Here is a 17,127-nt window from a genome sequence, read left to right on the forward strand (position 1 = left end):
CTTTACCTCTTGAAAATCTTATGTCGGAGATCATTTCTTTTCTGTGATGGAAGGAGAGCATGTCTTCCACGGTGTCAGCATTCACCACCAAGAAACTTCCGTCATTCAATCCAACAGCTAAGGCTTTCCCATCGGGGGAGAAGGCACAGCATCTTCCTCCTACAGAAGGATCCAAGACAATCCTATTTGAGCTCTCGGCTGTTGAGTAAAGTAAATGTTGACACAGGAGAAATATGAAACACATGATTACAGGTGACTGGATTTCAGCACCACTACCCAGGTGGGTATTGAAATGTCATCGTTTGGGGACTAGTGACATACTCCTGTCGGTAAAAGCACTTCTTATGCAGGCCTGACAGCCTGAGTTTGAACCTGAGAACCCATGGTAGAAGGAGAGGACCAACATGTGTTCTCCGACATAATTTCTAGAGACCATTTTTGGAACATCATGACTGGAAGCACATTTGTTTTACTTAGACGCCCTCATAATTTAAATTTTTCTGCTTCTCGGATCGTAACACACGGTCAAGAGGTGGAAAGTTCTGGTTGACCCAGCCCAGGCCAAGCTGCTTTGTGCTGAAGCTGTTCAATCTGGCTTCACATGGAGCCACACCTCTGCTGGAGATGTTGAAACTGTGTAACTTGGAATTGGCTTATGTAAGCAATTTCTCCATTCATTTGTCCAGTTAATGCTTCTTTACCTCCTGCGAGTCAGCCAAGCCACCGTAGTGAGACTTCGAAAAGACCAGCTAGCCCTGGGGACAGTCATCAGGGTGGGTGAACCACAATTTACCACACAATTTAGGCCATGGCTTCGAGCGAAAGGAGAGACAGTTATATCAAGGGAGAGCAAGGGAAACTGGAGGAATTGTTATCTAAGATTCAGCAACAGCTGCTCTTTTGAACTAATTTTTTGTAGCTTCTACAAAAGGCCCTAGTTTCATTTTACAATGCAGGTTAGTGGGCAAATGATTCAGTTATTCAGAGCATGGCTCTGAACTTGGTTGAAATCCTTGCCCCACCAGCTGCCAAGTTGTAGGAGTCCAGGATAAAGTGAGGCCATGTGGGTAGACAGTGACAACCAGTGCACAGGCCTGCTCTTGAGGTCACTGTGCACTGTTTCACTATTCATTAGTTAGGTAATGGTGGACAAAGTACTATGGTAACCTGTCTCCGTTTCCTGTTCTGTAAGTGGTATAAATGGTGGCCTTATTCACCAGGTCTCTGCAGAGTAGAGGTCATGTGCTAGTGTGACCTGTGGCTCACACTGATACTACCACTCAGTATGATTTCATTTGGCATTGTTCCTTTAGAATACACCCCCTTGTCTCTGCACACAGAATGAATGACCCAGTACAAATATTGAAAGCCCAGAGCCCAAGCTTAGCCTTTCCTGTCTTAAGAATTTTGTTAGACCTCAAGGCTCAGCTCTCTTGTTGCCTAAGAAAACAGTGCTAGGTGGCAAGTGTGAGCTGAGCTTCTGTGGCCTCTTGCTCACGTGTGAGCTTCATCTCCTCTCTGCCGGAAGCTGGCCCAAGTGGGTTGTGTCAGAGGCCTCATGGTATCTGGTGAATTTGACCAGGATGGAGTTGACAAGATTGGAAAGTAGAGAACTGGCAGGCTGAACTGTCTGCTCTTCCAGACACCTCCTGGACACCATCTCGGACACTCCACCAACCACTCCGTCCTTTTGTTTCTTAAAGCCTAGGCCTTGAGAGGACACCCACAGTTACTGGTGGCACAGCAGTCATTCCTGGTCATTCCTACCCACCCCTTTATAGAGAGTCCTATTTTTAGATCCTTCTCAAATTATCTGAGTAAGCAGGGCAGGTGCTGTTGGGACTCCTTTCAAATCTTGTCTGTATCTGATTCTAGAGATGAGACTGTTCTCTGTGGGCTCCCAGGGACTGACATACAGAGGTACTCAAGAAGCATTTGCTGAACTGTTACCTCCTGGCAGATGTCTGTACTGTGCACAAATGTCCAACACTCATTTATGACATCAAGAATTGTTTTCTACCAAACTGACCTTTTATTTTCTATACATTCTGGGGTCTGTTAGTCGTAGATATAGAGTGTTTTTCTCCCTTGGTTTTGTTTTTATAACTGACATACTTCAGCTCTCAATGAGAAAAGAACACACCCTGGGGGGCAAGCACTTGTGCAGTTCAAGCAAAATGAATGGAGATGGGGTACTCTGAGATCAGGCCAGCTTTCTGGAAAGTCTTGTGCACTCTTAATTTTAACTGCACGGTGAATTTTGGATTTCCTTGCTCCTAGTTTTAGAATCGAAACAGGTACATGCTTTCAATAAACAGTGGTTGAATGAGCGAGTTGAGTGGGTGAACACAACAGAGTCTGTTGCCTTTAAACAGACACCTTTACTTGTAAGGAGATGTTGTTTACCTACCTTTTTTAAGTTTTCGTACTGCCAGCATGCGGTGCTGGGAGGATAATTCCCAGATCCGAAGTGTTTTGTCATCACTTACTGTGGCACAGATGGGCAGGAGAGGGTGTGCTGCCAGCCCCCACACTTCCCCTTCCATGTGTCCCTGTGAGAGAGGAAACAAAACAAAGTAAACCCATGCATTCTGCCCAGCCCCTCTTCAGCCTGTGCTGAGTGAGAGCACCTCAGGCTGAGAGCGCCTCAGGCTGAGAGCGCCTCAGGCAGGTGAACACAAGAATAAACAGCCCCTTTCAGGCAAGATGAGCGCACTACATCATTTCTTTTTTTTTTTTTTTTTTTTTTATTAACTTGAGTGTTTCTTATTTACATTTCGAGTGTTATTCCCTTTCCCGGTTTCCAGGCAAACATCCCCCTAATCCCTCCCCCTCCCCTTCTTTATGGGTGTTCCCCTCCCCACCCTCCCCCCATTACTGCCCTCCCCCCAACAATCACGTTCACTGGGGGTTCAGTCTTAGCAGGACCAAGGGCTTCCCCTTCCACTGGTGCTCTTACTAGGATATTCATTGCTACCTATGAGGTCAGAGTCCAGGGTCAGTTCATGTATAGTCTTTAGGTAGTGGCTTAGTCCCTGGAAGCTCTGGTTGATTGGCATTGTTGTTCATAAGGGGTATCGAGCTCCTTCAAGCTCTTCAAGTTCTTTCTCTGATTCCTTCAACAGGGGTCCCGTTCTCAGTTCAGTGGTTTGCTGCTGGCATTCGCCTCTGTATTTGCTGTATTCTGGCTGTGTCTCTCAGGAGCGATATACATCCGGCTCCTGTCGGCCTGCACTTCTTTGCTGCATTCATCTTGTCTAATTGGATGGCTGTATATGTATGGGCCACATGTGGGGCAGGCTCTGAATGGTGTTCCTTCTGTGTCTGTTTTAATCTTTGCCTCTCTATTCCCTGCCAAGGGTATTCTTGTTCCCCTTTTAAAGAAGGAGTGAAGCATTCACATTTTGATCATCTGTCTTGAGTTTCATTTGTTCTAGGCATCTAGGGTAATTCAAGCATTTGAGCTAATAGCCACTTATCAGTGAGTGCAAACCATGTATGTCTTTCTGTGTTTGGGTTAGCTCACTCAGGATGATATTTTCCAGTTCCAACCATTTGCCTACGAATTTCATAAAGTCGTTGTTTTTGATAGCTGAGTAATATTCCATTGTGTAGATGTACCACATTTTCTGTATCCATTCCTCTGTTGAAGGGCATCTGGGTTCTTTCCAGCTTCTGGCTATTATAAATAAGGCTGCAATGAACATAGTGGAGCACGTGTCTTTTTTATATGTTGGGGCATCTTTTGGGTATATGCCCAAGAGAAGTATAGCTGGATCCTCAGGCAGTTCAATGTCCAATTTTCTGAGGATCCTCCAGACTGATTTCCAGAATGGTTGTACCAGTTTGCAATCCCACCAACAATGGAGGAGTGTTCCTCTTTCTCCACATCCTCGCCAGCATCTGTTGTCCCCTGAGTTTTTGATCTTAGCCATTCTCACTGGTGTGAGGTGAAATCTCAGGGTTGTTTTGATTTGCATTTCCCTTATGACTAAAGATGTTGAACATTTCTTTAGGTGTTTCTCCGCCATTCGGCATTCCTCAGCTGTGAATTCTTTGTTTAGCTCTGAGCCCCATTTTTTAATAGGGTTATTTGTTTCCCTGCGGTCTAACTTCTTGAGTTCTTTGTATATTTTGGATATAAGGCCTCTATCTGTTGTAGGATTGGTAAAGATCTTTTCCCAATCTGTTGGTTGCCGTTTTGTCCTAACCACAGTGTCCTTTGCCTTACAGAAGCTTTGCAGTTTTATGAGATCCCATTTGTCGATTCTTGATCTTAGAGCATGAGCCATTGGTGTTTTGTTCAGGAAATTTTTTCCAGTGCCCATGTGTTCCAGATGCTTCCCTAGTTTTTCTTCTATTAGTTTGAGTGTGTCTGCTTTGATGTGGAGGTCCTTGATCCACTTGGACTTAAGCTTTGTACAGGGTGATAAGCATGGATCGATCTGCATTCTTCTACATGTTGACCTCCAGTTGAACCAGCACCATTTGCTGAAAATGCTATCTTTTATCCATTGGATGGTTTTGGCTCCTTTGTCAAAAATCAAGTGCCCATAGGTGTGTGGGTTCATTTCTGGGTCTTCAATTCTATTCCATTGGTCTATCTGTCTGTCTCTGTACCAATACCATGCAGTTTTTATCACTATTGCTCTGTAATACTGCTTGAGTTCAGGGATAGTGATTCCCCCTGAAGTCCTTTTATTGTTGAGGATAGCTTTAGCTATCCTGGGTTTTTTGTTATTCCAGATGAATTTGCAAATTGTTCTGTCTAACTCTTTGAAGAATTGGATTGGTATTTTGATGGGGATTGCATTGAATCTGTAGATCGCTTTTGGTAAAATGGCCATTTTTACTATATTAATCCTGCCAATCCATGAGCATGGGAGATCTTTCCATCTTCTGAGGTCTTCTTCAATTTCCTTCTTCAGTGTCTTGAAGTTCTTATTGTACAGATCTTTTACTTGCTTTGTTAAAGTCACTCCGAGGTACTTTATATTATTTGGGTCTATTATGAAGGGTGTCGTTTCCCTAATTTCTTTCTCGGCTTGTTTCTCTTTTGTATAGAGGAAGGAAACTGATTTATTTGAGTTAATTTTATACCCAGCCACTTTGCTGAAGTTGTTTATCAGCTTTAGTAGTTCTCTGGTGGAACTTTTGGGATCACTTAAACATACTATCATATCATCTGCAAATAGTGATATTTTGACTTCTTCTTTTCCGATCTGTATCCCCTTGACCTCCTTTTGTTGTCTGATTGCTCTGGGTAGAACTTCAAGAACTATATTGAATAAGTAGGGAGAGAGTGGGCAGCCTTGTCTAGTCCCTGATTTTAGTGGGATTGCTTCAAGTTTCTCTCCATTTAGTTTAATGTTAGCAACTGGTTTGCTGTATATGGCTTTTACTATGTTCAGGTATGGGCCTTGAATTCCTATTCTTTCCAGGACTTTTATCATGAAGGGGTGTTGAATTTTGTCAAATGCTTTCTCAGCATCTAATGAAATGATCATGTGGTTTTGTTCTTTCAGTTTGTTTATATAATGGATCACGTTGATGGTTTTCCGTATATTAAACCATCCCTGCATGCCTGGGATGAAGCCTACTTGGTCATGGTGGATGATTGTTTTGATGTGCTCTTGGATTCGGTTTGCCAGAATTTTGTTGGTATTTTTGCGTCGATATTCATAAGGGAAATTGGTCTGAAGTTCTCTTTCTTTGTTGTGTCTTTGTGTGGTTTAGGTATAAGAGTAATTGTGGCTTCGTAGAAGGTATTCGGTAGTGATCCATCTGTTTCAATTTTGTGGAATAGTTTGGATAATATTGGTATGAGGTCTTCTATGAAGGTTTGACAGAATTCTGCACTAAACCCGTCTGGACCTGGGCTCTTTTTGGTTGGGAGACCTTTAATGACTGCTTCTATTTCCTTAGGAGTTATGGGGTTGTTTAACTGGTTTATCTGTTCCTGATTTAACTTCGGTACCTGGTATCTGTCTAGGAAATTGTCCATTTCCTGAAGATTTTCAAGTTTTGTTGAATATAGGTTTTTATAGTAAGATCTGATGATTTTTTGAATTTCCTCTGAATGTGTTGTTATGTCTCCCTTTTCATTTCTGATTTTGTTAATTTGGACGCACTCTCTGTGTCCTCTCGTTAGTCTGGCTAAGGGTTTATCTATCTTGTTGATTTTCTCAAAGAACCAACTTTTGGTTCTGTTGATTCTTTCTATGGTCCTTTTTGTTTCTACTTGGTTGATTTCAGCTCTGAGTTTGATTATTTCCTGCCTTCTACCCCTCCTGGGTGTATTTGCTTCTTTTTGTTCTAGAGCTTTTAGGTGTGCTGTCAAGCTGCTGACATATGCTCTTTCCTGTTTCTTTCTGCAGGCACTCAGCGCTATGAGTTTTCCTCTTAGCACAGCTTTCATTGTGTCCCATAAGTTTGGGTATGTTGTACCTTCATTTTCATTAAATTCTAAAAAGTTTTTAATTTCTTTCTTTATTTCTTCCTTGACCAGGTTATCATTGAGTAGAGCATTGTTCAATTCCCAAGTATATGTGGACATTCTTCCTTGATTGTTATTGAAGACCAGTTTTAGGCCGTGGTGGTCCGATAGCACGCATGGGATTATTTCTATCTTTCTGTACCTGTTGAGGGCCGTTTTTTGACCAATTATATGGTCAATTTTGGAGAAAGTACCATGAGGAGCTGAGAAGAAGGTATATCCTTTTGCTTTAGGATAGAATGTTCTATAAATATCCGTTAGGTCCATTTGGCTCATGACTTCTCTTAGTCTGTCTACATCTCTGTTTAATTTCTGTTTCCATGATCTGTCCATTGATGAGAGTGGGGTGTTGAAATCTCCCACTATTATTGTGTGAGGTCCAATGTGTGTTTTGAGCTTTAGTAAGGTTTCTTTTACATATGTAGGTGCCCTTGTATTTGGGGCATAGATATTTAGGATTGAGAGTTCATCTTGGTGGATTTTTCCTTTGATGAATATGAAGTGTCCTTCCTTATCTTTTTTGATGACTTTTAGTTGAAAATTGATTTTATTTGATATTAGAATGGCTACTCCAGCTTGCTTCTTCTGACCATTTGCTTGGAAAGTTGTTTTCCAGCCTTTCACTCTGAGGTAGTGTCTGTCTTTGTCTCTGAGGTGTGTTTCCTGTAGGCAGCAGAATGCAGGGTCCTCATTGCGTATCCAGTTTGTTAATCTATTTCTTTTTATTGGGGAGTTGAGGCCATTGATGTTGAGAGATATTAAGGAATAGTGATTATTGCTTCCCGTTTTATTCATATTTGGATGTGAGGTTATGTTTGTGTGCTTTCATTCTCTTTGTTTTGTTGCCAAGACGATTAGTTTCTTGCTTCTTCTAGGGTATAGCTTGCCTCCTTATGTTGGGCTTTATCATTTATTATCCTTTGTAGTGCTGGATTTGTAGAAAGATATTGTGTAATATTGGTTTTGTCATGGAATATCTTGGTTTCTCCATCTATGTTAATTGAGAGTTTGCAGGATACAGTAACCTGGGCTGGCATTTGTGTTCTCTTAGGGTCTGTATGACATCAGTCCAGGATCTTCTGGCCTTCATAGTTTCTGGCGAGAAGTCTGGTGTGATTCTGATAGGTCTGCCTTTATATGTTACTTGACCTTTTCCCCTTACTGCTTTTAATATTCTTTCTTTATTTTGTGCATTTGGTGTTTTGACTATTATGTGACGGGAGGTGTTTCTTTTCTGGTCCAATCTATTTGGAGTTCTGTAGGCTTCTTGTATGCCTATGGGTATCTCTTTTTTTAGGTTAGGGAAGTTTTCTTCTATGATTTTGTTGAAGATATTTACTGGTCCTTTGAGCTGGGAGTCTTCACTCTCTTCTATACCTATTATCCTTAGGTTTGATCTTCTCATTGAGTCCTGGATTTCCTGTATGTTTTAGACCAGTAGCTTTTTCTGCTTTACATTATCTTTGACAGTTGTGTCAATGATTTCTATGGAATATTCTGCTCCTGAGATTCTCTCTTCCATCTCTTGAATTCTGTTGGTGAGGCTTGTATCTACAGCTCCTTGTCTCTTCTTTTGGTTTTCTATATCCAGGGTTGTTTCCATGTGTTCTTTCTTGATTGCTTCTATTTCCATTTTTAATTCCTTCAATTGTTTGATTGTGTTTTCCTGGAATTCCTTCAGGGATTTCTGCGATTCTTTCAGGGATTTTTGCGATTCCTCTCTGAAGGCTTCTACTTGTTTATTAATGTTTTCCTGTGTTTCCCTAAGGGAGTTCTTCACGTCTTTCTTGAAGTCCTCCAGCATCATGATCAAATATGATTTTGAAACTAGATCTTGCTTTTCTGGTGTGTTTGGATATTCCATGTTTGTTTTGGTGGGAGAATTGGGCTCCGATGGTGCCATGTAGTCTTGGTTTCTGTTGCTTGGGTTCCTGTGCTTGCCTCTCGCCATCAGATTATCTCTAGTGTTACTTTGTTCTGCTATTTCTGACAGTGGCTAGACTGTCCTATAAGCCTGTGTGTCATGAGTGCTGTAGACCTGTTTTCCTCTCTTTCAGTCAGTTATGGGGACAGAGTGTTCTGCTTTCGGGTGTGTAGTTTTTCCTCTCTACAGGTCTTCAGGTGTTCCTGTGGGCCTGTGTCTTGAGTTCACCAGGCAGCTTTCTTGCAGCAGAAAAGTTGGTCTTACCTGTGGTCCCGAGGCTCAAGTTCGCTCGTGGGGTGCTGCCCACGGGCTCTCTGCAGAGGCAGCAACCAGGAAGACCTGTGCCGCCCCTTCCGGGAGCTTCAGTGCACCAGGGTTCCAGATGGCCTTTTGTGTTTTCCTCTGGCGTCCGAGATGTGTGCACAGAGAGCAGTCTCTTCTGGTTTCCCAGGCTTGTCTGCCTCTCTGAAGGTTTAGCTCTCCCTCCCACGGGATTTGGGTGCAGAGAACTGTTTATCCAGTCTGTTTCCTTCAGGTTCTGGTGGTGTCTCAGGCAGGGGTCATGCCGCTCCTGGGCCCTCCCCCACGGGAGCCCAGAGGCCTTATACAGTTTCCTCTTGGGCCAGGGATGTGGGCAGGGGTGGGCAGTGTTGGTGGTCTCTTCCGCTCTGCAGCCTCAGGAGTGCCCACCTGATCAGGCGGTGAGGTCTCTTTCCCACAGGGTCTGGGAGCAGAGAGCTGTTGCGAGCCGGGATCCGCGGGCGTGGGACCTCCAGCAAACACAGGACGTGCCTGGTCCTAGATGAACTCTGCCTCTGTGTGTCCCGATCTCACCAGGCAGCTCTCTTGCAGCAGACAAGTTGGTCTTACCTGTGGTCCCGAGGCTCAAGTTTGCTCGCGGGGTGCTGCCCATGGGCTCTCTGCAGCGGCAGCAACCAGGAAGACCTGTGCCGCCCCTTCCGGGAGCTTCAGTGCACCAGGGTTCCAGATGGCCTTTGGTGTTTTCCTCCGGCGTCCGAGATGTATGTACAGAGAGCAGTCTCTTCTGGTTTCCCAGGCTTGTCTGCCTGTCTGAAGGTTCAGCTCTCCCTCCCACGGGATTTGGGTGCAGAGAACTGTTTATCCGGTCTGTTTCCTTCAGGTTCTGGTGGTGTCTCAGGCAGGGGTCATGCCGCTCCTGGGCCCTCCCCCACGGGAGCCCAGAGGCCTTATACAGTTTCCTCTTGGGCCAGGGATGTGGGCAGGGGTGGGCAGTGTTGGTGGTCTCTTCCGCTCTGCAGCCTCAGGAGTGCCCACCTGATCAGGCGGTGAGGTCTCTTTCCCACAGGGTCTGGGAGCAGAGAGCTGCTGCGAGCCGGGATCCGCGGGCGTGGGACCTCTGGCAAACACAGGACGTGCCCCGCACTACATCATTTCTTATGTATGAGCTTTAAGCTAGGTGTTCCTGAGACAAATCATTCAGAAAGCAAAGCATAGGACTCCCTGCGTATGGGTTTAAAGCACGGAAGACATTTTCCCTCCTAGCAATGAATATCCAGGTAAGTGGTGAACTTTCCTCCCCTCACCTTGTTTTGTATCTGTGTGCACATAAGGATGATGAACTGCACAGTGTTTCTGTACTTTGTGTGTCGAGGCCGAGGTTAACATTGGCTGTCTTCTTTAATCACCCTTGATCTTTTGTTTTGAAAAGGGCCCCTCAGTGATTTAGCAAGGCTATCTGACCAATGAACTCCAGGGAAACACCGGTCTCTGCCCACCTCCAGCCCCCCGCCTTGGAGTTAGAGATGAATGTCACTACACCTAGATTTTTAAGTGGGTACTGGGATCCAAATTTAGGTACTTTATGCTTGCACAACAAGCACTTCACCAACTGAGAAATCTCCCTAGATCCTTATCCTGCTTTAACTGCATAAACACACCACATTGTGGTAAAACTACTTAATCCCACTGACCCTAACTACTGCCCTCTATGAATCCATACTCTAAAGTGTAGGTGCCACCCTGCTTTGTCATTGAACTAGACAGCAATATTCCTGTTTATACACTTGCAGTCCTTTTTTTTTTTTTTTATTAACTTGAGTATTTCTTATATACATTTCGAGTGTTATTCCCTTTCCCGGTTTCCGGGCAAACATCCCCCTCCCCCCTCCCCTTCCTTATGGGTGTTCCCCTCCCAACCCTCCCCCCATTGCCGCCCTCCCCCCATAGACTAGTTCACTGTGGGTTCAGTCTTAGCAGGACCCAGGGCTTCCCCTTCCACTGGTGCTCTTACTAGGATATTCATTGCTACCTATGGGGTCAGAGTCCAGGGTCAGTCCATGTATAGTCTTTAGGTAGTGGCTTAGTCCCTGGAAGCTCTGGTTGCTTGACATTGTTGTACTTTTGGGGTCTCGAGCCCCTTCAAGCTCTTCCAGTTCTTTCTCTGATTCATTCAACGGGGGACCTATTCTCAGTTCAGTGGTTTGCTGCTGGCATTCGCCTCTGTATTTGCTGTATTCTGGCTGTGTCTCTCAGGAGCGATCTACATCCGGCTCCTGTCGGTCTGCACTTCTTTGCTTCATCCATCTTGTCCAATTGGGTGGCTGTATATGTATGGGCCACCTGTGGGGCAGGCTCTGAATGGGTGTTCCTTCAGTCTCTGTTTTAATCTTTGCCTCTCCCTTCCCAGCCAAGGGTATTCTTTTTCCTCATTTAAAGAAGGAGTGAAGCATTCACATTTTGATCATCCGTCTTGAGTTTCGTTTGTTCTAGGGATCTAGGGTAATTCAAGCATTTGGGCTAATAGCCACTTATCAATGAGTGCATACCATGTATGTCTTTCTGTGATTGGGTTAGCTCACTCAGGATGATATTTTCCAGTTCCAACCATTTGCCTACGAATTTCATAGACTCGTTGTTTTTGATAGCTGAGTAATATTCCATTGTGTAGATGTACCACATTTTCTGTATCCATTCCTCTGTTGAAGGGCATCTCGGTTCTTTCCATTTTCTGGCTATTATAAATAAGGCTGCGATGAACATAGTGGAGCACGTGTCTCTTTTATATGTTGAGGCATCTTTTGGGTATATGCCCAAGAGAGGTATAGCTGGATCCTCAGGCAGTTCAATGTCCAATTTTCTGAGGAACCTCCAGACTGATTTCCAGAATGGTTTTACCAGTCTGCAATCCCACCAACAATGGAGGAGTGTTCCTCTTTCTCCACATCCTCGCCAGCATCTGCTGTCACCTGAGTTTTTGATCTTAGCCATTCTCACTGGTGTGAGGTGAAATCTCAGGGTTGTTTTGATTTGCATTTCCCTTATGACTAAAGATGTTGAACATTTCTTTAGGTGTTTCTCAGCCATTCGGCATTCCTCAGCTGTGAATTCTTTGTTTAGCTCTGAACCCCATTTTTTAATAGGGTTATTTGTTTCCCTGCGGTCTAACTTCTTGAGTTCTTTGTATATTTTGGATATAAGGCCTCTATCTGTTGTAGGATTGGTAAAGATCTTTTCCCAATCTGTTGGTTGCCGTTTTGTCCTAACCACAGTGTCCTTTGCCTTACAGAAGCTTTGCAGTTTTATGAGATCCCATTTGTCGATTCTTGATCTTAGAGCATAAGCCATTGGTGTTTTGTTCAGGAAATTTTTTCCAGTGCCCATGTGTTCCAGATGCTTCCCTAGTTTTTCTTCTATTAGTTTGAGTGTGTCTGGTTTGATGTGGAGGTCCTTGATCCACTTGGACTTAAGCTTTGTACAGGGTGATAAGGATGGATCGATCACTTGCAGTCCTTCAAATGCACTGGGTTTGGGTTTCTCCTGCCCCAATACTGGTGATTGAACCTAGGACCTCACACATGCTACTCAAGCGTTCTACCACTGAGCTACAGGAGGCATTTAGTCTGACTGAAAAGAAATAAACCTAAATTTCATAGGTTAAGCTCAGACTCAGTATTTGTTCATATGTCGGTGTGCCTGTGTGACAACAGTAATGGACAGAAAGCTGAAAAGTGATTATTAGCACACGTGGAGGCAACTCCTGACTGGAACAAACATCCTGACCGACTTCCCAACAGTAACTAGTATAAAACAGTGTTTAAATGTCAACACTTAACATGAAGAAAACCAATTTATCTCTCAATAACGCAACACTCAGAAGAGAGTTGCACCACACAGTAGTAATAAGTGTCGGTTAAGAAAGCTCCTGCTCAATACAGAGGCGAATGCCAGCAGCAAACCACTGAACTAAGAACAGGACCCCTGTTGAAGGAATCAGAGAAAGAACTGGAAGAGCTCGAAGGGGCTCAAGACCCCATATGTACAACAATGCCAAGCAACCAGAGCTTCCAGGGACTAAGCCACTACCTAAAGACTATACATGGACTGACCTTGGACTCTGACCTCATAGGTAGCAATGAATAGCCTAGTAAGAGCACCAGTGGAAGGGGAAGCCCTGGGTCCTGCTAAGACTGAACCCCCAGTGAACTAGGGTTTGGGGGGAGAGCGGCAATGGGGGGAGGATGGGGAGGGGAACACCCATAAGGAAGGGGAGGGGGAGGAAACGGGAAAGGGAATAACACTCAAAATGTATATAAGAAATACTCAAGTTAATAATAATAATAAAAAAAGAAAGCTCCTGCTCAGAGCAATAGCAGGCAGACTGTACACACATCCCTGGTGGGGTTTGCAGTTGGAATGCTTTGGGGCAACAGGCGGCTTTCCAAAGGGAGATCTGGGATGCTGTCTGAGCAGAACAGTGATCTGGCAGAGGATGTGAACTTCCAAATGTACTGTGCAATTACACATCTGGGGAAAGCTGGGGCTCAGCGGCAAGGTTCTGCTCTCCATCGTTGGAACTGTGATGCATTGTAGCTGGTCTCCAGGTCACAAAAGATGGGGAATCGGTCTCTCTTAGACTGGCTCTGCTGAGAGCTTTCTACTGTTTGGTTTCAGATCCCAGGACAAGAGACTGAGGTGCACATTTTATGTATTTATAGGAGACCTGGCCTCCAGGTTCTCCCAGCTGGGCTGCCTTTTCCCCCAGAGGCTCTTCCCTATATAATCCAAACATTTCTCTCTTTCTTCCTGTCCCTCTCCCTCTTCCTCTCTCTCCATCCTCCTCCTTCTCTTCCTCTTCCTCTTCCTCTTCCTCCTCTTCCTCCTCTTCCTCCTCTTCCTCCTCCTCCTCCTCCTCCTCCTCCTCTTCCTCCTCCTCCTCTCTGTTCCTGCTTTCTCTCTATTCCCCTTCTCCCCCTTCTCTCATGGTGACTCCCCTGGCCTCAATCTTTGAGGCCAGTGAACTCACCTGAGAGCAGCTTCCTAATAAATCTGCGTTTAATATATTCTAATCTGGCTTGAATTGCCTCTTTTCACCAGTGGAAAAATAACCTATCATATATGTTTGCAGTCTCTTTGCAGATCTGGCTCTGTGATAATTTTAAGCCACTGGCTCAAACTGATTTGAAAACAATTATTTTCCTCAGGCTGATCACTTTAAATGCCACATGGTACAGGGACAGAGGCAGGCTAGAAGAACCTTAAATGACACAAGAAATGGACCAAGATTTGACTTCACTCATCCCTTAGGAAGCTGACCATAGAAGTGTAATGTCTCCGTTACACTGGTTTTATTCCTACTGTTGGCAATTAGGCACCTCCACAGCCTGCCCCAAGGTACCTGGAGACAATGAGGCACATCATCACCAGCTGCCCAGAGGTGACAAGTTCCCTTTGCTGCCGCATCACAAGTCCTTTTCACAATGGCCCTGATAAAAAACAGGTTTTCCTCCCTCCAGCAATTTTACTCTTCCTCTAATCAGAGGCAGCCTCTAACCCCTTCCTTTTGATAAACCTCCCTCAGTGTTATACAGTGTGATATTGTCAGAATTTGCCACTTAATTCCAGCTATTATTATTAATTACAGCTATTGCCAGAGATCCAGAAAATGGAAAGAGGTTTCCTATGTTCGGGTTTCATCTTACCTTCACTTCAAACCTTCTCTCTGTTCTTTCTGTTTCCCAACTCAGCTTCTCCTAGCTATGACATCTCTCAACCAGATGAAACTTCCACTATCTTTGATCCAACTAGTAAGCATTTTCCTTACTGTTCTCATTGGCTTCGTCAGCTTCCCCTGTTCCCCCAGCCTCTTCCTCTTCCTTTTCTCTCCTAGCTTCTCTAGACTTCTCCTCTTCCTCACCAGCTACAGGCTGTTCTGTCTGTCCCACAGGGACACCAGTTCTAAACCGCCCTCCAGCCAATCTCCTAGGCTTGGTCATGGATGACTGAAGTGGTCCAAGTTCCCTTGACCAGATCACTATCGTCACTAACAGGGAGCCCTGTGTAGTCATTATGGTATCAGGTTGACCATCTCCTTCCTTTTAGACACTGGGGTCACTTACTTGGCCCTGATGGAGTTTTGGGATCTACCTCTCAGGGTAGGGGGTAGCCTTACTAACCTTACCAGACCCCACTACTTAGTTGCATTTTTTTAGGGGTATTCCTCTCACCCATTCTTTTCTGGTAGTGCCAATGTGTCCTGTCCCCGTATTAGGAAGGAATCTTCTATCAAAAGTGGGAGCCTCTATTTCCTTTATTTCCCTCTCACTTGAACTCAAATTCTCCCACAGCCCTCTCTTCCTTCTAGCTACTCAACCTACAGCCTCTAACACATCATTTCTTTTGCTAGCCCCCTGAGATGGATCCCTGAGTCTGGGACGCCCAGAACCCCTCTATTGCTAAACACCATTCCCTCATTGTCATCTAATTACAGGACCCTACCTGGTACATCACCCAAGCTCAGTACCCTCTCTTCAGAGCCTCAGAGGACATAACCCTATCATCTCTGACCTCCTAAGGAAAAAAAATTCTCCATCCCACTTTTTCCCCTTTTAACACCCCTATACTTGAAGTTAAGAAACCCATAGAAACCTATCACCTGGTTCAAGATCTCAGGTTCCTTAACTCTGCAATGGTTCCTCTCTACCTGTTGTGGTTAACCCTCAGATGCTTCTCTCCTCAGGGACTACTTATTTCTTGGTCCTAGATCTCAAGGATGTATTCTTCTCTAGCCCTCTAGATACCCAGACACAAAACATCTTTGCCTTTACCTGGACTGACCTTGAAACCCACTTCTCTATCCAACTCACCTGGATTGTTCTACTTTAGGACTTTTGGGACAGCCCACAACTATTTGGCCAAGCCCTGGCTTCTGACCTATTCTCTTTGTCTCTTCCTAGATCTAAGCTTTTATAGTATGTTGATGACATCTTCCTCTGAAGTCTCTCTCTCTCTCTCTCTCTCTCTCTCTCTCTCTCTCTCTTTGTCTTTCTCTCTCTTTCTCTCTCTCTCTCTGGATTAGAAAAACTAACACCTCTGCTTTTCTAAATTTCATGTTTTGCTGATGCTATAGAGTCACACCTTGTATGGTACAATTGCCCACCCCTCAGGTCTCCTACTTGGAACTAATAATTACTCTGATCCACAAAGTCAGGACCTTAGATAGAAAACACCTAATTCAGTCTCCAGCAGTCCCCTCCACTAAAGAGGAGATTCTATTAATCCTAGGAATATCTTTCTTTTTTATGTTCCTGGGTTCGTCCCTTTTTCCTCTTTTCCTGCTCCTTACATAACACAGCATTAGGCCCCACCCAGCAACCTCTTCTCAAACAAGTTACTAAGCTCTTTCAAACTCTCCAACAGGCCCCAGCCTTCTAATTCCTAGAGATAACCTGTCCCTTTCTACCTATGTAACAGAAAAAAGAGGGATATGCCTTTGGGGTCCTAAGTCACCAACCAGGACCTTCTTTTGCACCCATAGCATACTTGTCATAAACATTAGACCTGGCCAATCAGAAAAGGGACCCTGCATACCTACTTTAGTAGATGCTGAACTCTTTTTTTTTTTTTTTTTTTGGTTCTTTTTTTTCGGAGCTGGGGACCGAACCCAGGGCCTTGCGCTTCCTAGGTAAGCGCTCTACCACTGAGCTAAATCCCCAGCCCGGATGCTGAACTCTTTATTTGAGAATCCAACAAACTAATCTTTGGGTCACCTATCACCATTGTCTCCTCTCATTACCTGTCTTAGCTCTTAACTCACAAAGGCTTACAAACTCTACCTCCCTCCAGGGTTCTTTCCCTTCAGATACCCCTAATAGAAGGCTCTACACTTTCTTTTCAATCATGCACACCTCTCAATATCTCAAGTCTTCTTCCTCGACCAAATGCTGTCCACTCCCTATCTCATTCCTGCACTGAAACCTTAGAGGAACTATCCTCCCATCTCTCACCCACATAGGAGGATATATTGCCTCAGGCCATCCATACCTGGTACACAGATGACAGCTCCTTTATATGTGAAGGAGTCCAAAGAGCTGCCTATGCTACGCTGTCAGATATGGAGGTGGCTGAGGCATGGGCTCTCCCCACCTATACCACTAATCAACAGGCCTTTCAATTGGCACAAGGAGAATCCCTAAACATCTATACAGACTCTAAGATCATGCTAAAAGCCTCCCATCTCCTCACAGCTACTGGAATTGTTCATTCCTGGATCCACCAGACAGAGAACTCTATCATCTCTAAGGGAAACAACTGAGCTGATGAGGCAGCTAGAGCTGTAGCCCTTGCGGGCCAAGACTCATTCTACCCACCACAGGACATTCTCACACTATAACGCACATCCCTCTGGCACTTGTCAGATTCTGTCCTATCTTCACCAGCCTTTTCACCC

At 44.6% G+C, this 17,127-nt stretch overlaps 1 protein-coding gene across 10 annotated transcripts in view; it reads right to left on the reverse strand.

The window, feature by feature from the left end:
* Positions 1–17,127, reverse strand: part of Eml6 (EMAP like 6) — a 354,900-nt gene that overhangs the window by 100,346 nt on the left and 237,427 nt on the right. For all 10 annotated transcript variants that reach the window (XR_010057763.1, XR_010057765.1, XR_010057762.1 and 7 more), the window contains 2 exons: positions 2,411–2,552; positions 7–159 (listed from right to left, as the gene is read on the reverse strand). Coding sequence is in view for 5 of the 10 variants with exons in the window: in XM_063273849.1 (XP_063129919.1) it covers positions 7–159; positions 2,411–2,552 (295 nt within the window). In the remaining 5 variants the exon portion in view is untranslated. The remainder of the gene's footprint in view (positions 1–6; positions 160–2,410; positions 2,553–17,127) is intronic.

This window comes from Rattus norvegicus, chromosome 14 (assembly GCF_036323735.1).
Source record: "Rattus norvegicus strain BN/NHsdMcwi chromosome 14, GRCr8, whole genome shotgun sequence".
Classification (NCBI taxonomy): Eukaryota; Metazoa; Chordata; class Mammalia; order Rodentia; family Muridae; genus Rattus; species Rattus norvegicus.